The following is a 21,588-nucleotide window of genomic DNA, read 5'->3' on the forward strand; positions in this document are numbered from 1 at the left end:
TGTGAAATACAGTAAGATTTACAGCAGGGAGAAAGTTCACTCAATTTGGAAAGAAGACAAATTCAGCTCCTTCCAAGTCCAACGTTGGCTTGAATTCCAACAATTGGATCAGCTGTTGAGATGCAAAAATTATACAACTATAAAAAATTCGGAATGGCTTCCTGACTATAGATATACCACACGAATTTATGAATTTAAAATTATAACCTATGAATAGCAGACCTTTTAATTTAATTAAATCTTCGTTCAAAACTCCAGCTCGTTTTCATGCAATAATTTTACCCCTTGTTTGTTTATTCCGTTCATTTATTTATTTTATCGAATGAAATTCAGCAGCACAAACAAAGTTTAGAAACAAATTTTCACCCCGCCTCCCGTTTACAGGCTCATGCATGGACGTGTGATGAATTTCCAGTCGAGCCCATTCACATCGAAACGCACGAGAGAAGAAATATGCGGTGAGGCCTGGAATATTTTCCGCCAGGCGCACCCGAGGAATAAATAAATCTCCCTAATTCTTGTTGGATTGGCTCGGTAATTTATCATGCCTTGGTACGCAGCGCAGGAATAAAAATAAAATAAAAAAGGGGAGGCGGACCAGTCAGGAAAAGTTGAACCGCCCTGCTGCGTGGTGTCTTCCTCTCACAGCGCGCGTGTGTGCATGTGCCCGCCAGGGTGAGTTATTGTTTTACCCAGAGCGAAATAATTTGCAAATAAATTGGATCGGAATAAGTCGGGTGCAATAATAATTTCGAAGGAAGGGAAACAAACGTGAAAAAACGCCAGCACTCCATTCTTGGTACGTGCGGTCGTGGCGTGGTATGCAGCAGGGTCCTCTCGGGCGAGGCCTCTTCGCCCGCTCTCGTCGCTGCCGAGGTCCAATTTACTGCATATTGAATAATGCATGGGTGGATTTTCCATCTTTTCTCAGCCATGCTCGCAGTAATAACCATTTTTATGTGAAAACATTTTTCCATACCGTACACACACACACACGGACGACGGTGGCGTCGTGAAGCCAGCCGCCGCGCATGCAGCATTCAGCACGGAACACTGAGCGGCGGCGGCGGCGGCGGCGGCGGGCGCACTTTTGCCGTGTACATGCACTCACGCGGCCAATAATGACGGCAGCACGCCTTGCAAGAGCTAACACGCATGTAATGACCCTTGATGCTCTCCTTGTCAAGTGGGGCTCCGCATAACTTGTTTAAAGTAAATTTGTCCGCTGCCGGCAATGCCTGCTGCCCCACATTTCGACGCCACTGCGGGATCATGTCTCGTGTGCAAACGCAAATTGAATCTGAATTATTAAAAAAGAAAATGGGTGTTTTGCACCACTCGTGGCCAGCCACTAAATAAATCGTTATCTGCGGTCAAGTGAGACTTCAGGGAGTTGCATCAAACCATAATCAAACTAATGAACCCACATATATGTATAATGAATATAATCAGATGAATACCAGGGTTTGCAGTTTTTTCCGGAACAAAAACCAACAAGAAAAGTCTGGTTGCTTCTAAACAAATGAAATATGGAAAATTTTATCAAAACTTTCAATTCTACCACAGTGAACTCACAAAAATAGGAAAGTTGTCTAAAAGAGTTTTTAAAAAGGACAAGTAATTAATTTAAATGAAACTTTTTTAGTGATGAGAGGATTCCAGTTTTTAACTGTTAAAAAAACACTGCTGTGAAAGAGTGCGATTATATCCTGAAAAATAACACTTGGGTATTCATGAATTGTCCACCCCTTTGCCTAACCCTGAAAACTCGAGTTATGAATGAAACACGCTTGCCAGAAATATGCAAACACTCACTCACGCTGCACAATAAATCGGTTGCAAAATTCTTGAATAAATTACGACTCGGTGCACAACGTAGCGGTTTCGGCGAAGAAAGATTAGGCAACCACCTCATCGGCAGATAATGGAATATTGTGGTTGGTCTTTGTGTGGCTTTACAGCTCCTCGAAGGAGCAGCCGCGAAACTGCTTAATATTCATAATGGCAAATTGTTTCCCTGGCACGTCGATATCGGCTGCAGGCGGCGCCGCATTTACAGGTGTCCAATTATGACACGCGCCAATTTTAACGAATTCATTTTTAAGCCCCTTTAATAAAATTAAACCGACCGCGGAGCGAAAAGTTTTGCCACGCGGCCTGTGTATAAAACTCGTTCGATTTTAGTGGAGGGTCGGCCGGCTGGCTGGCTGAGCTGCTGGCGGCTCGTTTATAAATTGGCGATCGGCAAACTCATTACCGCGGCCGCTAGCCTGTGGGGTGGTTGGCGTGGCGTGCGACGGCTGCATCTGGAGGAATTATCATTATTATTGAATTTACGACACGTCAGAGGATAGACACATACACGCGGCAGCGAACGAGAGCAGCCTGCCCCCGGGGAGCGCATTAAAAGCGGGGCCAAACGGTGTGCTAATACATTAAGGTGTGTGCAATATGTCAGCCGGATAATGTTGACAATATGGGGTGGAAAAAGTTTGCTGATGCCTCTTTCTTCCCGCTTTTATTACGCAAAGCCTCGAATAATAATAATTTAACCTGACTTTTGTTGTTTTTTGTTGCAGGCAACAAGTACATCGTAAAGCTTCTTAAGTGTCTGCCATAACAGCTCCAGCAGCAGAAGCAGCAGCCGAGCGGAGAGAAAACACCACCGCAGCAGCAGCAGCGACTCGACAGTACCATTATGAGTGAGTGAAAAGTCGTGTGCAAGCATTGATCCATGAATTAGTAACTTCAAACACACGCACGGTTTGCCAGCGCTTTCTCGCGAAAAGCCTCGAGAGCAGCGTGCGTGAGAGTGAGAGTGAGTGTGCCGGCGACGCACGGGACAATAGGCCTTCGAGTGAATTCCCCGCGAGACGAAGAACATGACGACGCTGGCGAGACTCGTTTTGATGACTGCAGCCGGCACCCTGCTCGCGTACGGCGGCCTCGCGCAAGCACAAGGTAAGCAAGCAAGCAATAATAACTCCATTTCCGGTGCGTCGACGCCGGCGGTTGCAGGGGTGGCACCCGCTTCCACCCTCGGTCGCTGGCAAAATGTCAAATCCTCCGGATGAAATCGTCTCTGCCTCCCAGAGATTGACAGCTGGGCTTTTTCGCCTGTCTGCAGTGCTTGAATGTGACTCGGCAGCGGCTCTGCATTTTGCAATACTCGTGATGAAATTCGTGCTGTCTATGTCGACCATTTGACGACTGCTTTTTGGTTGTATTCCAAAATTCGGTGGTTTGGGTTGCAAAGTGGAAAAAATAACTATTCCCGTGTTTGAGAAGCCATGTAGAGTTAAGTTTATGCTGCAAGTTTTTCTTTTGCGATTAAAATTTTTTTAATGTTATGACGGGGTCTCCTTATTTTCAACAGATAAAAAAACGAAGGATCTAATATGATGCTAAAGAGTCTAAAACCATTGCCAGTCTTTAGTTGACTTTAAAAAAATCCCGACCAGGTTTCGACCACTATTTTGTCACCCTCATCACAAGATGCGCCACACAAAATTCTGTCAACGAGGACAAGTTCGTTTTCATTTTCAGCTTCCTTTATTGGTGATATTTGCCTCAAACAATATTTGAACTGGTTTTCTTCTTGATCTTCCAGATCCTTCAGAGATCGTAATTGAATGAATGAAACTTTTAATCTTTTACTTTGGGAAGCAGAAGTAAAAAAAGGTTTGAGCAATAGTTTGACAACTCAGAAATTACATCTGCAGACTCCTTAGTTTCCTCTCATCAAGAAAATCGACTGGGAATTGTCATTCGTTAAGCGAGTTATTGGTATAAAGTGGCTGAGAGGGAAAGCTACGGTGGAAAGCTAACAAAACGGAGAAGAGAGGCAATTTCAACGAATTCCTTTTACTGTCCTGGGAACTTTTAATCTGTTTATGACACGACATTACGCCCTTTAACTGTCACCAAAAAAGGAAAAATGTTACTTAGGTTTTTGTAGTTAAAAGAAGTTAATTTTTGAGAAAAAAAGGAAATTGCATTGCAAAATTCATAAAGATATCTCTAAAATACTGATATTTGTTAAATTACTTTATCAGTCAATCTAGTCATTCCCTCAATTCATTGAGATATTGTTGTGACAAAACGCAAAAACAAAACCTACGTGTGCTATTGTTAAATTATGATTTTAATATTTTAAACTGAGTTGATTTTCGTGGTATTATTCGTTTTATGACACCTTATCCCTGTTTATCCACTTGGTCCTCATCCAACTTATACTGTTTTTTATTACTCATATGATTTTAAAATTCAGTCGAAATAATATTGTTATTGAATCACACGAACAAAGGCAAAAATTATAGCAGAAACTTCGTGAACGCACGAAACAAAATATGCAACATATTGAGCCAACGTTTTGATGGGCTACAACTTAATAATTTACAAAGTTTAAAAATTGATTTAAAAACAAATTTACTATTCTGAAAAAAAGTAAAAACTTACCTTGGCAGTGAAGAGCAAAGATCACGCGGCTTCGAATTTCATGCCACAACTCAATAAGCATCCAATGCGAAGTCAGCATGAGCACATAGGTTGTCAGACTAATACTCGGCTGCACCGCTGAGGTAAAACATGACGAATGACTTCTGATACACGCGGCACACAAACGAGATTACAATTCGGTGGCGGCAGAGGCGGCAGCAACACGTTGGAGATAACGGCGCTGCAGCCACCGCCGCCGTCGCCGACACCGCCGACACCGCCAGCAGCGGCAGCAGTAGCACCCCGTTTTCCCAGAAATGAAATATTATTGCTGTGTGTGTGTATTGTATTGTTTCTTTCTTCCTTTTTGTGCCGCAGCTTTTTTCCTATTTCGTCGCCCACCGCTGCCGCTGCTGGCGCGATATTAAAAAAGAGATTCACAGCAGCGAGCGAGCGAGCGCAGTAATAGCCTGGCGTATACGCGTTTAACTCAATTGTTCCCGTATTATTAAACGGCTCTGCGCCTTCTGCAGCAAAAAGTTATGCAATCTGCTAAGCAGTGGTGTCGGGCGCGTTGCCGACTTCACACCGGGGACCTTCCACGGAGGTTCGCGGACGCGAAAGTTTCCCGCGAGGACGAGTGAATGTGTCTGCACGCCTAATTTCTGCCTAAACGCTTTTGAAAAGTTGTTTTGCACAAATTTAGGGCAAGACGTTGGAGAGGCGTGTGCGCCTTGTATGTGAGAACCCGGCCTCCTTGAGGAATGTTGCGAATTCCTTCTCGAGTTACACAAAGAGTGCCTCCTACCTGTCGTGTCAAGGGCTGATGCTCATGCACGATCCCAAAAGAGCTCTGTTTGCATCACTTTGCTAAACTATCATACTCAACTTCGTAATAAATTATAATATATGAATAACAAATTGTTATCTTCTATTCGAAATAAACTTAAAAAATTGACAACGAAAACTGGACGAAAAATATCAAAGTGGCACGTAGACTATAATTTAAAGAACAAAGTCGATTCAACCATTGTCATGAATTAAAATAATAAATCATTTTATAATTATCCTTTTGGGAAATTTCACCGCACTACAAATTCATAAAAAAATATCACCACAGAAATTGCTTTTCACTTTCGAATGTAAATTTTCGAAGAAAAACGATTATTATCCGTTCGTGCTTAATTGTTTGTGCAGTTTCCCTTTCGCGAAGCTCTGTTTCAGGCTTCACTTGACGCTCTCGCCCGTCCTCCAACGCTCCCCTGCTACGCGTCTTCGTCTTTTTTATTCGCAGCTGTAAAGCGCGCGCATAATTAGCACTCTGGTAGTAATTGCAAATTAATTAAGACTGGTGCTGCTGCTTTTTGTTTGTCGTCATTAAAAGACAATAACTGAATTTTAACCGAGCTCGTTTGAGCTCGCGACGACGGGAGGAGCCGGGGAGGAGCAAAACCGCTGAGTTGCCGTTTATTAAGAGAGGCAGTTGCAGAACGAGGAGAAAGAAAGTAAAACTCACACTAGCGCAATTAGTCGTACCCGGGCTTCAGCGGCGGCAAGCTTCTTCTGCTCCTTTCGTTCTTTCTTTTCAGTCAGAACGAGAGCGAGCCGCACTCTCCGGCTTTTTAACCGGGCTTACGCTAATTGAAATGGGAAAATTTCCGGACAGTTGATTCGGGGATGAAGGGCGAGAAGTCGGCTGTCCAAATTGATATGGAATTGAAACAGCGCCTTTCCCACGCTCGCTCAGCTTGGCCGCCGGCACGATGGCTGGCTGGCTGGTGAGGAATTTTCACCTCAATTTAGCAGAATGTATATATAAAAGGGCTGGAAAGCAGGCTGGCTGCGAGCGCCATGGGGCTCGCTGCTGCGATTTATTTCAATTTTTGTGCGCGCACCCGCCGACATTGAGAAAGGGATTTGCAAGCAGCGTCGCTGCCTGCCTACATTCTCGCGAATTACGCGCATTTTTCATTTCGGAATCCGCGCGTTTCAGCCGGCAAGTCGTCCCTTTAATCCGCTCTGTGCCATGCGCGCGCGTGCACGCGTGTACGTGGAGGTGTGTGCGGGAAAAGCTGGCGGCTCGGGGGCAAAACGCCGCTTGTCACTATGCAGCATTAGATTATAATACGCGTGGATAAAAGCGGCCGGGCTGCTGCCCTGCCGCCAAACCGGCAATATCTTTTCCTCGCCGTCCCTAGACTGACAAAGCACTTTGCTCGATTCTTTAATGTCACAATAAGAGCCCTCTGCTCGCTGCTCTCTGTATAGATACAACAGAGCTTCCTTTTGTCAAGGTTTGGTAACAGGGCGGAAAATAATTGTCAAAAGACTTCCCAGATTGTATTTTGTTATTTATTTATTATTTTTTCTTTTAAAAATATCACACTAGTCTTTGGATTAATTAAAAAAGAAATTCTATTTTTCTATGATTCAAAAATCTGGGAAGCGATATCATTTCGCTATATTATTTGAATATTTTATTTGCACGCGTCCAAGACGCCAAAAAATGGACCTTTTTTGTTACGTTTGATCGAGTTATTAACTGTTTTCTCCCAATTTGTATCAGTCACAAGGGAAAAAAATGAAATTTTAAAAATTAATTTTGCATCTGTGACGTTCTCGCATTCATTTTATTTAAAAAAAAAAATAGAATGCTTTTAAAGAGTTTCAAACTTCTAACCGCTTTAACCTATGTATTTATTTTACTAGAAATTTTTCCACCATTCGATTTATTTATTTTTTTTCAAACTTTCATAGTTCCAAGCTATTGGTTGATTTTTCGTATTTTAAAATATAATCATTAAACCAATTTATTAAACTTAATAAACTCAAATTGTCCTCTCAAAGTTTGCAAAAAGTTTCAATTTTTAGTAGCTTTGTAGCAAAGCTTAAGGAAAAAACGAGTATGAAGATTTCTTAATTCATTTACCACGAAAGAAAAATTCAAATCTTCGTACGTTTAAAAACACACTTTTCTATGTTATAGTTTTCCAGAAATACCCCAGCTGTGGTATAAAATTGGATAATAAACTGCAAAAAAACTCCTTTTTTTGTACATACTTTTTGTACCGCAAAAAAATAAATTCCCCGATCGTGTTAAAATATTTAAGCCCCTTGTATCTGTCGGGCTAATTTCTAATGTAAATTAACGCTGGCCGCCGGGGCAGGCGCAAACACGCGTGAAAGTGCGCAAAAAGGCTCAAGCCGGCGGGGCGCAACGACGCTTGACACAATGCAGCATTAGATTATAATGCGCGCGGACAAAGGGCTCTCCGCACTGCTGCCGAACTGACAATATCATTGGCTTCTTTGCCTCGACTTCCCCTTTGACTGACAAGCATCTCGGCTGGCACTCGCAGATAAATGTTATTAAATCAAAGCCCCGACCTTTTGGTTTTTCCCTCCTTTGGTCGGAAAAAAAGCGCAGAGGGCAAAGCCGGCCTGCCGGCCGGCCGGCCGGGCCGAACTGGAGATTGGCCCTCGAGGAATTGACAAGTGGCCATTCTTGGCCGAGCTCTATACTGCCCGGCCTGGATCCGCCGCCGCTATTAATAATGATTTTGTTACCGGGCGCATTTAATGGAATTCGACGAGCGCGGCAGCCGGCGTGCCAGTCCCGTGTGTTTCTAATTCTCTGCCAAAAGAGCGTGATTTATTGCGATGGAATGGAGTCGGTAAGACCTCCGAAGCGCGAATAAATCAAACCAGCTTTCAGCTTTTCTATTACCTCTTATTTAATCGTAAAAGAGGGCCATATTTCAAACTGACGCGCCGCAACTCTCCAAGGTGGAGGCTCTCGCTCTCGGCGCGCTCGGCCTGCCGTCCTTTGTCGGTAATTACGCGGGCTGTCGGCGGGCTGATGCGTTTGCCACTCGAGGATCACTTAATTTTTAATGTGCCAATGAGCGGCGGTGCCGTGCTTTGTGTCGAGTCATTCGGCGAATTTTTGGCCACGCCACGCGCTCTCGGCGCGCTCCATTGTATACACCAATGCCCTTATCGATCCGCTAACTTAAGGCCTGGCTGGCAGTTGTGCCATTCCAGGGTTATATCAGCTCACTCTCTCTCACATATACACACTTGCCTACCCGCCGTGAGTGTGTGTGTGTGTGTCGGTATATGTGTGTGTATACACACGGCACAGCGCTCAGCAAGGTCCTACACAGCGGCAGCAGCCATCCTGTTCGCATGGTGCGTATTTATAAAAGCAGCGGCAACGGCGGCAACAATCTCTCCACATGCAATTTTATTTGCTCTCCGGCTCGCGTTCTGTGTGCCAGCAGTAAATTAAAATATTACACAGTCGTGCAGTTCGCATTCGTCCGCTCGCAGCAGCGCAAATAATGCCGAATCATGCATGCAACCAGCGCGGGTCGAGAGGAAAAAGGGCCAAATTGATTGCCGGCTGCATCGCACTCTTCTTTCTCTCGCGAGGCACTTTATAGTCCCAATTTAATTTGCATTTAGACTCCTCTCTTCCTGCTCCGGCATAGAATTTTATGCTAACTTCTTCTTCATTCCGGTAAAAAGTTTTGCGTTTGATCAGATTATTCGGCGGCAGCGCCGCCGTAAAGAGACTATTTTTACGGCGGGAGCAGCAACCCCTTTGAGGCAGGTGCGCGATGATCTTATCCGTATAACGTGGCGTCAAGACGCTCATTTTTATTATTTAGTTTAAGAAAGTATAAAGATGGCAACTGCTGGTAGTGGTGCCGCCGTGCGCGCTTTACCACCGTCAGGGCTGCTGCTGCGCTACTGCGGTGGCAAGGCATGCACCGTAGCCGCCAGCGTCGGCATCAGCCCTGGAGAGAGAGGACGAGAGAGAGAGAGAGAGAGAGAGAGAGAGAGAGAGAGCGGCTCTCTCACTCAGCACCAATGGCGTAACTCCAATTTAAAAGCCTAAAAGCCAGGGGGTTTGGTCTATGTGTTTATAGCGCCTTCAGCATGAAAAATTGCAAAAACGCAGATGGATTTAGACACCCACCGACAAAATGAGAACATGTTCCATGATACGTATCTACCCGACATTACGACGAGAAGTATATCCTACAGATTCCCACGAGAGAGCCGCACACTAGCAGTTTTTTCCTCCTCGAGAGAGGCAAAAGAGAGAGAAGACGTTGGCCCGCTCGTTCGTGGAAACCTTGAATGGAGATACGTGAACTCCCAGTCGTTCCATTGCTGAATGTGGAAGCCATTCAAAAGCATTTTACCGCTTTGTTATCGTCAACCGGTTATGATTGGAGAGTGGAAGAGTCCAGGAACCAGGAAACATCGATTTTATCCGAACCTTGGGGCGACGGCCTCTCCAGAAAAATATTACGAGCAGCAAGCAAAAATAACTCAACACTGCATTTTTTTAAGAACAAAAATTCAGAGTCTGCAGAAAGAGAGATGATAACTTTTCCTTGAATGCACTCTCTTTGTCGTTGCAAAACTCGGGAGTGAACAAGGATGCAGTTTTTGAAAGAATAATAGGTGTGTCAGCCTCTTGACTCGACTTGCTGCAACGTTCTCTCAAATACAAAACGCTCGGATAATACAGATCTCCGCCGTGCTGCTCGAAATATTCCTTTGTACACACAAGAGTGAATGGGATAAAGAATGTACCGAGTGCCTCGCATCTCCGTTGAAGGTGCGAGAGCGAGCTCGTTCGTTGCCTCGGCTCTTTCGCTGCTCGACGGCGGAGTAAGAGAAGGAATTCTAAAAAGCAAAATACAGTCGTTTTATGCAGCGGTGGGCCACTCGCGCATTATTTCATCCTTGATGTGTAATATTTCACGAGACAAACGCGCGCGCGGCCTTTCCTTCGTTGCCTCTGCCTCTCTCTCGCGCGCTCGTCGGCGTTGTGCTGGCTGCGTTGCTCGTTGGGAATAAATCAATATAAACGCGTTTAATAAAAGAAGCAAAAGCAGCTCTAGCAGAGGTGGAGCGGCGGCGGCAGGCGAAGAGTCAAGCACCGTGCTAATTTAAGGGCAAATAAAACGTTATTGACTGCCTGCTCGCCTTTCTTTACTTCTTCTTCTTCTGCTCGGCGGGAAATTAGTCGACCGGAGACTCTCGGGGATGCGCGTGCGAGTGAGTGTGTGTTTGAAAGCAGAGTTATTGGAAGGCAAACAACTCGCTCTGCTTTTTTCCTCTCTTTCTCTCCGGTGCATGCACACTTCTCACTCACTCGGCAGCTTGTTTTCCCAGCTGGGCCGCGTTGGCTGCACGGGGTGTTATTACTGCCCCAACCTTGGCGGTTAATGTAAAATCCATATGGAAATTTGCATATTGTTCCGCGAGACCCGTAATTATATATCTCGTGATCGATTCCTTCTCTCCGGCTCGAGAATTACACAGCAAATAGAGCGAGCACGAGCGACTGCGGCGCTTTTGCTTTTTCGTTCGCCCCACCAACACACACATACACACACAATCACATACTCGGTCGCTCGCCTGCTCGCAGGGCCACCGCATAAAGTTTTCATTTTTATTGTTTGAACCTCAGACATATTTTTAGGGCGGAAAAGTTTGGCCGTTAGAGAGTGAGCGAAGCAGCGCGCACCAGTACTTCGTTCCCTTTCCTCCGGCCCCTATCATGTTCGCCGTTTGCTCTATTCCGAAACTGTTAATGCAAATAGAAAAGCCGGCGAGAGGAGAGAGACGACGAAATTTATGTCATGTTTGACTTGGGATTTTATTTTCTTGACCTTTTTATTACGGGCCACTTCCAAGAGGATTTACCATAAGATTTCGAGCCTACTTTCGTTTGCATCCATGGCTTGTGCGTTCCGCCAATGCCGCCGCCGCCGCCGTCGTCGAAGAATTATGTCTTTTACGGCCCGGCACAATGTTTCACCCTGCCCGGGGTGGTGTTCTACAAGGGTTGTTCCCGCTGCGCCACCCCGTCAGACATTCGCACACAGGCGACCATCGCAGCAGTATAGCAGCAGCAGCAGCAGCAGCAGCGAATACATACGCAAAATTGGCTAATGTGCAGCGCGCGATGGATGGCTCAATCGCACGAAGCGAATTTACTCTCGCGCGAGCTCATAAGTTATGATTAAAATTGACAAGTGCCGCGTGTTGTGCACGCTGGGATTCATATTTTATGGTGCCCGCGCTCATAATCCGTGTAATAAAACCAATCACGGTGTGGCGGTGCAAAATTAATCTGGATGAGAGCGGCACTGGCTGTTCTCTCTGTATATGTGTATGTGTGAGTGTGATACTGCTCGTCGTGTTGTTGTGTGTCGGTCGCCTCGCCCGGCGTGTTGTCCGCGGTATACGTTCACATCGTGGCCCCCTTTATAACGGGCCACGGCAATTAAACCCCGCTTCCTCTGCGCTAGAACAATGCGCTGCAATCCAATAACTCACCACGCAAATCTAGTTTCTATCATTTGCAATCTAATTGTTTCCCCATCTTCTTTCGTAACACAACAATTTAATTTCTGACAGGCCAATGAGCCGTTCGCGTTTCTATGAAAAGTGATTAAATCGAATGCAAGATAATTGAGTAATTTTACAGTCATTCTCTTTAATAATAGACCATTGTTTTACGTGAATGAAGTCTCGTTCAAATTTATTTCTGGGAAGAAGTGCCCCTATAATAGCTCTTGTCATGTGGCGCGGGCGAAAACTCCACATTTTCACTCGGCTACGTGATGACCTAATTTCGAACGCCATGGTTGCTCACAAGACAAACATGGCGCCACTCAATATTGTGTGAGTCTTTAGTGTGGCACAAGTAAATTGGAATTGAAAGCCGACCTCAATCACTATGGGTGGAATGAACACTCTCCGCAATCCGTTGTTGTTGAGTATAGAACCAATAATAGTCAATATTTTCATGGTTTCGCAATCTCGCAACATACGTATAAAGCATTGCACGGCTTAGCAAATTGTGTGGAAGAGTATGGACGCGAAATGCAGAGTATCAAGCGTCGGCAGCCGCTACCAGATATTATCTACAATGCACAACAGTATTCTGTTGCGGCTTTACCAACACAGGATCACCAGCCTTTCAATTTGCGCATAGGGCTTTAAATTTTCTTATCTTTTTACCGCATATCTTCTTATGACAGCTACCCACCGATCGTTACGTCCTCTAATGAAGCCAATTTAACGCTAAAGTAAAAAGCGTTTTTCAGCAAACAATTTATATTTACCGCTGAATTGAAGTTGTTGGTAGATTACAATGAAGACAAACGTCGTTAAATGTTTTTGTTGAAATTAAATTCAGCTTTTTCAGCGTGTAGCGAGCAGTTTTTCAACGGATTTTATAACAGGGATATCCATGTTCTACTAGTTTTGGCTATAAATTGTTCTGTTACAAGAGTTTAAATAAATTTTGTTTAAAAATTTCAGTCAAGAGTTAAAACAATCTTAGTTATATTCATAAATAGAGATTCAAATTTTCATATTATGAAAGAAAAATAATAAGGTTACCAAATAACGAAGTTGCAAAATGTTTTTTCCTCTTGCTTTGAAAAACGTACCGCAGACATCCGTCAAAAAATGACGTTGAACATTGCGTGGACATTCTCGTTTTAAGTTTCAGTCGCGTGTGACAAATTTCAGTTTGCAGATTCCACGATTACAAAGTGACTCGAGGGTGGCACACAAGTGTCGCTCACTCAGCCGTCCTGGCGTCCTCGGCCCCTGCTGAATTGTGCAGTTGTGTTTACTATGAAGGAATATCAACACACGCGTCGGCGGCCCGTACACTCGAGGCGGCCTTCGGTTGTTTGTGTGTATTGGTGTGGTCGCGTTTGTAACATCGTACAGGCATGGCGTGTGTGCATCACATGCAGTAATTACAAATTTCGTGCGCGCGCCCTTTTAAGAGTCGGCTGGCTGCCACTCCGCTGCCGCCGCCACCGCGCGTTGGTTGGTTGCGAATTCTATTAAATTCGGGCATAAACCAAGTTAATGGCCGCGCCGCCGGCGATGAGTGCGAACGGGCGAGCGAGAGAGTGAGAGAGCAGAGTATATATATGTATGTTTGTTAGGCTGCTTCGTTCATTCCGACCAGCAGTCAGCCGCTGCTTTCAATTATTTAGAGGTGGAGTTTAATTGGAAATTCGAGATTTGCACCGCACACCAGGCTCTCTCTCTCTCTCTCTCTCGCACTTTCAACTTTTAACTGCTGCCTTACGGATTTAATTTAAAAGAAGAGGCCTGCCTGGGCGCATTCACATAAACGCACTCTTAAACAAAATATTTATAAGCAGCTTATAGGCGTTTTATGCCAACGCTGCTGCCGTGCTATGCAATCCTATTTCGCACATTGATTTTTGATGTTTCTGCTTGGGTTATTTGGCTAGCTGACGGGCGTGGAAAATGAGGTCGATCACATTTTTATGAAGTGGGTTATAGGGGAGAGATGATTGTAATGTGGAAAATAAAGCAATGCTATCTGATATTCTATTCTATTTTCTAACACATTTATTAATGATTGCTCATGGAGTGACTAGTTTGAATGTTTTTTTATGAATTTAATAATAAAATTAGCGATCAAAATGCCTGCCTGCTCAACCTAACGCCCAAAACTGAAAATGAGTTGTATTATTCATCACCCAACGGTTGATAGTATACATAATTTTTAACTTTACCTATGCCCCACGAATTCACTATGTCAGATGGGCATGGATGGTGAGTATTGTTGCTCTACCAGCTAATTATGTAAAAAATTGAGCTATAAAAATGTTTGCAAATGATGTGTGTTTGGCTCAGGATTAGTAACTAAAATAGAGCAGTAAAAGAAAATGTTGTCGCACGCTCTTCTTCTTCACTGACTGTGTGTGGATTCATTTGCAAAATTATCATGATAATGAAACTATGAATAGTTTCATTAATTTTCCTGCGCGGGTGTAGCTTTTCTATTTTTCTGTTCACTGTTTAATTCTCAAGTAGGAAAATATTTTAAATCATTAAAAGATATTTGATCGATTCGCAGTATTAGTTAACATGGATATTTTCCTTCATACGTTTTTTAGTGAAATATGAAGTAGTGTTTAAAAAACTTCAAAAATAAGATGGAATTTGGGACTTTATAGTTTTTTTGGGGGGGTGTCATTGTCACAAGGAGGGTAAGTGGCAGGGTTTTTACAAGATCCCGTCACTTGCTTCTCCTTTTTAATCGTGTTTAGGAGTGAAAGCATTCGATGGTTTTCAACTGCTGGTGATTCAGAATACAATGCAGTGGATACTGTGGGTTGGGTTTTTTATTTTGCAGGTTTAACAAGGTCCGAAAATACTGCTCCATTCGGTAACGAGCGATGTAATTATTTTTTCTCTTCAACTTGAAGTCAAAACGCGCATTTGTAAAAGGTTTCCAGTATTTATCAAATTCCTTACCAAATTTTATTTTAATACCATAATTTAATTTTTTTTTTTTCAATAAAAAAGTTGCTCCACTTTCAATCATACCATTCTAGTCTGTTAATCTGCTCAACCGGCACTACCTTACCATACATCATTTTTTCAATTTTCATAGAGTGAACCATGAAAGTGGATCAAAAGGCTGTGTTGCAGTAATTTTCAGCTAATAAACTACTTTCCACGTCCCTAACGCGGTCCTTTCATTCATTCACTCACACCATCGTTAATTTAATTATGTTTCGTGCAAATTACTGCGGTCGGCATAAAAATACCGGGCGGCCAGCGGACCGGCGATAAAACGGCAGGCTTCTCTCTCGCGGCTCGGATTATGCGGCGCGATTTTTATTCAGCGTGATCACTGTTGCGTCATTAGCCGCGGCCATTAGTTACCAGCGGCTAGTTTTCGAGCTCGTTGCGCGCCGTGTTGATGGGGGTGTCATGCAATATTTAGATTTGCATTAATGCACGCGCGCCGCCTGCCCGCTCGCCCGCCTGGCCGCCGCACTGAGCTGCTCGGCCGCGATTCTTCTCTCGGCTCGTCGAGTACCCGGCTCTCTCACGCCACGCGGGCGTTTGCAATTATGCCGGGACATCAAAAGTAAGACATCACACAGACGGCGAACAGAACATTAAAGAGGTGCAACCGTGTGAAACAAAACCCGGTTTATAATATGGTCGGACACGCTGAACAATTGCCTCGGCGCAGTAACTTCGCTCGCTCGCTCGCCAAGTGCTTTATAAAAGGGGAAGTTTTCATTTTACAGAAAATAGAGCGATTTATTAAGCCTTCTTTGAAACACACACGCGACTCTTTGATATGCAATCCTGATGGCATAAGTTTTATCTGAGTTCTTTAAACTGCGCTATGCAGTACTTTTAAATTGAAATATCGAGTGCGGTTGGAATACTGTATGCAACAAAGTTTTTAATTATATTATCGCTTATTAAAAGTTGAAACTCTTGTCTCTACGATGTTTTTTTCTCTTTTAAAACTGCTGTCAGAGCAATGCGCTGCAATGAAAAGAGAAATAATGTCTGGGCTTCCAGTTTAACGGAATTTGCTTACTCCTAGCTCAGTAATTTCTCCTGTCAAAAAAAAACAAGAAAGATTGTTTTGATTTTAAATTTTAATATATTGACCGACATATTGCCAGTTAAAAGGTTAATTATGCGCGATTAAAATATTTATACATTTATTTTCTTGCCTGTAATAAACAGTTTTCTATTAAAATCATGAGCTAAACTGTTTTGAAAGGTTTTCCGAGTGGAAATTTTGTAAAATGCGTCTCGCTGATTAAAAGCCATTATTCAAATTTAAGCCAGCTAAAAATTCTCGATGACGGTTGGTATTTGCCGTGTAAGCCGATAACGTTGCGAATCTAGGTGCTACAAATTCGTTCGCACTGAAGCGCCAGTCCGAACCAATTTTTCAACGTGGCCTGGAGGCGAGGCAATCGAAGCAGGCAGGCGAATGCGATATGTTACACCAAGGTGAATAATGCTGCCATATTTTCACCTGCTTAGGTGAAAAAGTAGTGCATGCACCGACCCCGACGCCGGCACAACACACACACACTACTTTACATTCCCACGAGGGAGGGAGTAGGAAAATTTTACAACTCGCAAACACGTTCTGATGGAATTCGCCTCGTAAATGCAAGAAAATTATTGGCCGTGTGTGTATGATAATTTCGCATTTGAATAATTCATCCTGTCCGCTGGCTTCTCGACGTATTAAAGAACGACGGAACATAAAACAGAGGCCCGTGCGGAAAAACCTTGAAATTTAATTACTTTTCTAAATTACGGCAGTGCCGCCGCCCGTGTGTGTTTTTATCTGAATTATTACCCCGAGTGATTTGCATATTATGACGTTACACATAAAAATACACGAATCCCCATCAAGTAGTAAATCACTTGACCCTCTTTTTTGTGTTGAGCAAATACGTATACACACACACACACACACACACACTCACGAACACTACACAGTTTTCCAAAAACATATAATTTGCCGCAGGCCAAAAACGCAAGCTCGCTGACTGCAAAAAAGGCCACTCAGCACGTGCCTTCTTGCGAGATGTGTGTGTAACTGGAAAATTATCGGGCCATGGGAGGATTAAAAAACCGCAGAATAAAAGTGTTTATGGTAGAAAAGGGCTGCAATAATGTGCGGTCGTGCGCGCGGCCCGCCGACCCCAGCAGCCAGCCGCGCCGAGTAGCTCTTCTCTCCTTTGGAGCATTCCGCACGCGGGCACACAGAGAGCCGAATTACCTGCTGCTGCATGTTTTGCTCCCTTGGGAATCCCTCAAAGGGCCCAAAAAAGAACAAGCCCAAGAAACTGAGGCACTAAGGCCAGCCCGCAATCAACAAAGCAATTTTTTGAAAGCTGCTTTTATGTTGTAAGACACACACACACTCTCTCTCTCTCTCGCTTTTAAGTCCTTATAATTTTAAATTCAACTTAAAAGAGCGGAGGAAGGACGTATGGCTCTAATTTTAATCTCTGTTTCGCTTTTGTAAAGAGTTGACCATTTTTTTCAGAATTTCACTCAAAAATTCTAACAGGTGGATTAAAAGGCTGCAAATAATCCCTTGCTTCTGAGTGTTTTGATTGCAACTCAACACCTTTGTTTTGTAGAATAACGCAAATCAAAATTTGCGGAAGAAAGATGAATTTTAAGTGACAAAAGTAGCACGTTGCCTCAGATTCCAATTTTTTTTTATCAAAAATTGTGAACACACATAGCTTTTGACCGCGTATTCACTGAATGAAGGGCGTATCAAAAAAATTTCATATATTTCTGCACATAACTCTCAAAGAGGATTCAAAGAGTGCGTTCTGCTCTCTTTGAAGTGGTCGAAGCCAAGTCGATGCCCTAACTTTGAGAGAGAACCTTTCTTTATAATATCAACTTTGCCTTGAATTTGTTTGCTATTACGCCTTTTTGAAACTTTTGTGCCTTCGTTTCTGTGCAGCAAATTTCCACTTAAAGCTCCTTATTCTCGTTTATGCTACACGTCACAAGTCTCTGTACGAAGTTGGTTTGACGTGAAAAAATGAATATGGTAGCAAAGGGGAGTTAAGTATATAGAAATACAGTCGAGTTAAACATTTTTGATCTCAAATTGAACGCAAGTAAAGGGTATATAGAGCCTTTTCGCTGTTTACAGATTTTTAATTAACACTGCGCAACAAACGATTGCGGCTTCTCAAAAACGATTCCATCTCTCACGTTTTCCAACGTTGAATGTGACACGACGACACGAGACACGATAAAATGAAATATTTCATATTCTTTCTTATGATAGACCATGAATTAGAAACTTCCCATTCACGTTTATTTAGAATATCATTTGTTCATAAATGAATTTACCGTTTCTGTTGTCGTATCTGAAACCGGAAATTTGTTGGCTCACCAGTTATGAACTCAGCTACAACCCCCGCCTCAATTTCTCCCTTTTCGTGTTTAGCGTTCTTCCGTTGCGCAATGCGTGCCTTAGGGCTTCTCCGTTTTGTCACTTTCACCCCTGTTCTTTTTGGGCCCGTTCCGGTCCTCCCCCTCCCTGCCGGGTTGCCTCGCTGTGTGCCTTTGTTGATTCGGGGCCGGCTGCTCTCCGGCATTTTTATATAACAGGTGAAAAATTTATGACGTTGTTTGTTGCAGGCCCCGTTGTTCAGGTGCAGGCCGTGGCTGGGGGCAGCGCGCTGCTACCCTGCGACATCACGCCGCCGCTGGCCAACGACAGTGTGCTGCTCGTCATCTGGTACAAGAACGAGATGACGCCCATTTACAGGTCTCTTTTGCTTTTTTCCTCTCGCGCTGCTGCGTGTGCCAGAGAGCTGACAGTTTACACGGGCCCACGCGCCTTACGTGGCATCCACGACTGTCTTGCGGCGTTTTGTGACGCAAAAAACCTGTTCCTACGCCTCTCCTGACAAGCTACAATTTATAATTACTAATTAAAGGGTTTCTCCTTCCAACGGAGACGGGTTTCACACTGGGATGTTTTTGACGCAGATAGCACTCAGCACCAGAAACACATTTCACGAAACTTGCTCGCGAGACAAGTGGTAGGACGCTTTAAATTCACGCCACATTGGGATCCTTAGTTATATAAAGCAGGTTAGAAAATGGAAGAGAATCCAATAGGGATTTATTTTTTTTTTTTTTGCTCTTTTGATCCCTGTCCGAGGACTGGGAAGGGCGCGCACTGCACTAGCCCGGGTCCCAATAACACCGCGAACGGATAACATGGGCGCACCAGGCCGCACAGGGACCCAACCCACTCAAGGGCCACAGTTATATAAAACAGGTTAGAAAATGGAAGAGAATCCAATAGGGATTTATTTTTGTTTAAATTGACTAGTGACAAAATTGATTCAGTCATAGTTCTAAAAATCAATTATCTCTAATCAAAGAGTTTAGATATCTCAAATGCCTTTAAAAGGCCTACAAATAGCAAAATTTCCTGGTAAGATATAACTCGAGCATGTATTTTTTGTGCGAAATCAATTTGGCATAAATTAAATGGCAATCAGGAAGTATGAAAAATTTAATTGTTTCAGCAGCAAGATTTTTTGTTCTATGTGGCACATTTTGTGCTAAAAGCGTTTATCCCAAACTATTTCTCGTGAAAAATGTGGGAAAACTTTGTTTTAAGGAATTGATAGGTGCAACGACAACACTAATGCTAAATTGATAATTTCACCCTAATTATTGTCTTGAAAAGGGGAAAATTGCCACTTATGAGTATTTTTTAGAACAAAGAATATTTAATAAAGTTGCGTCAGTATGATTTTGCGATTAAATAATAAATATATGTAGGGGTTCAGGAGCGCGAGTCGTTTTGTTGTTAGCCAACAATTGTCTTTGGTTTGAATTATTGTATTTTGGCATTATTGTTAAACAGCAGAAATAAGAAAATAAGAATTCAGTTTTTGCCACTCGGAGCTGACGTGGGGTGTTTAATGGTGCAAACCCCGATTCAAAGGGTTGAGTCCAACCGTCAGTTAGCTAAAGAATTTCGTCACTTATTGTTGTAAAACAATTTCAGTTCTGGTATTTGATTAGAGTCCGATCGGATTGCAACTGTATACCATTCCATGAACAAAATTCTTCATCATTTCATCCCTCATCCTCCCCCCGATTATCCATTATCTTGTATAACATAACATCCACTACAGTAAAATATAAAACTTAAGTTCATCTAAAGATCAACTTTTTCACATCAGAAAATGCATAAATAACTCTTTTTAAATATTTTTAATATGATCAAAATATTGGTTTTTACTATTCATGTTTTTCTGCAATGTAAGCTTGTAAGTGTAGACCCTCTCTGCGAATAGATTTTTAAACTAAAAGTTACATTACCATTGTTATGCATCTCCTATTTAATGACGCACTAAAAATCCCAAAAAAGATTCACGGATTTGGTAGAATATATCCTGTTAAACCACGCGGAGCTCATATAATACTCGTTTGCGGTGACTAAAAGAGCAAGATCCATAAATAAAGATTGCGGTAGAATTTCTGCAAGCCCGGATTCTATTCTGAGGTTCTCGAATTCAGCTCCGCGACGTCTGTGAGAGCATATGGGTCTTTTCCGTGGGATAAAGCGGACAAAAAATGTGTAACTAGCAGCTCTATTCGCAGGCAGAGTAGCGCAGCCACCGCACAGAGAGCAGCCGGCGACTTGAATTGCTGCTCGCTCGGCGCTCGCTGTGAAAATCTGATACACAAGTCGTAAATAATTCCGAAACCGTGGGCGCAAAAACATGGCGGTGCGCAGAGGTTCGATTTTCTCATTAAAAGTGGCCGTTCTTTTCGCAAAAAACAGTCTCTTTGGCCGAATTTTCCGCGCGGCTGCATTTCGCCATCAGATTATTCGCGGAAATTCGTCAAAAAGTGTCATTGTGCGTGTTGGGCGCGAGCGCAGGGAAGGCGGAGGAGCGGAGATAACAGCCTCAAAACTAACTTGGCTAATATCCATTCGCTGAGGCAGAAAATTGCATTACAGCCGCCCCAGCCGGCTACACACGGCGTATGTGTGTGTGTGTGTGTGTTTCATTCCGAGAGTAGACCAACCGACCTCTCTGGCCGCTCTCAAGTCACACCGCACACAGCATATATGTACACTTTGGCGCACGCACACATGTAAAATATGTATGGTGGTGGCACACAGCTATGACACGCGGGGCGCCCAGCCGGAACGAGGCTCCCACTGGAAGGAGAAGGGCATCTTGGCCGAGCGGGGCTATTTTCGCACCATGTCCGAGCCGGCCACCTTCAATCTCGAGAGCATCGACGAACGCGACGAGGGCGACTACCGCTGCAGGGTTGACTTCAAGAAGTCGCCGACCAGGAACACCAAGGTCCGCCTCACAGTGGTCGGTGAGTAATTTATCTCCTTTTAAAAAAGCCCTCGCTGTTTCTATCCAGCTGGATTGACTAGCTGCCTGCCTGGCTGGTTGGCTGGCTCGTTGCAATCAAGACGGACGCTTGTTCCGAACTGGAGCGTGTCTCAAGACGGATGTTTGTTTTGCTCTTACGCGGATTAACTTGTGTACCGAGTGTCGTGAGGATTGCAGTTTTTTACTTTTGATAGACAAAGTTTCTTTCTCGTGGGGAAGGCAGCAACGGACGTATTGAATCGTAAAATAAAACAGATCGTAAACATAATTATTTTTCAGCCGTTTTCTAATACCATTTTCAATTGTTGAATTATAGTGCTGTGAAATTAAGACAGTTTTTCCATCGTTATATTCAACTGGATTT

The 21,588-nt window shown here is 43.6% G+C and overlaps 1 protein-coding gene across 6 annotated transcripts in view; it reads left to right on the forward strand.

The window, feature by feature from the left end:
- LOC135935259 (synaptogenesis protein syg-2-like) overlaps positions 1-21,588 on the forward strand; it is a 73,009-nt gene that overhangs the window by 10,365 nt on the left and 41,056 nt on the right. For 4 of the 6 annotated variants that reach the window (XM_065477467.1, XM_065477458.1, XM_065477492.1 and 1 more), the window contains exons 2-4: positions 2,580-2,961; positions 18,478-18,607; positions 20,996-21,204. In XM_065477467.1, the coding sequence (XP_065333539.1) occupies positions 2,883-2,961; positions 18,478-18,607; positions 20,996-21,204 (418 nt within the window). In that variant the 5' untranslated portion in view covers positions 2,580-2,882. Of the gene's footprint in view, positions 1-1,824; positions 2,441-2,579; positions 2,962-18,477; positions 18,608-20,995; positions 21,205-21,588 lie in introns of those variants that run through there. The other 2 variants (XM_065477486.1, XM_065477477.1) reach the window with 2 other exon arrangements.

The sequence above is a fragment of the Cloeon dipterum genome, chromosome 1 (assembly GCF_949628265.1).
Source record: "Cloeon dipterum chromosome 1, ieCloDipt1.1, whole genome shotgun sequence".
NCBI classification, from domain to species: domain Eukaryota; kingdom Metazoa; phylum Arthropoda; class Insecta; order Ephemeroptera; family Baetidae; genus Cloeon; species Cloeon dipterum.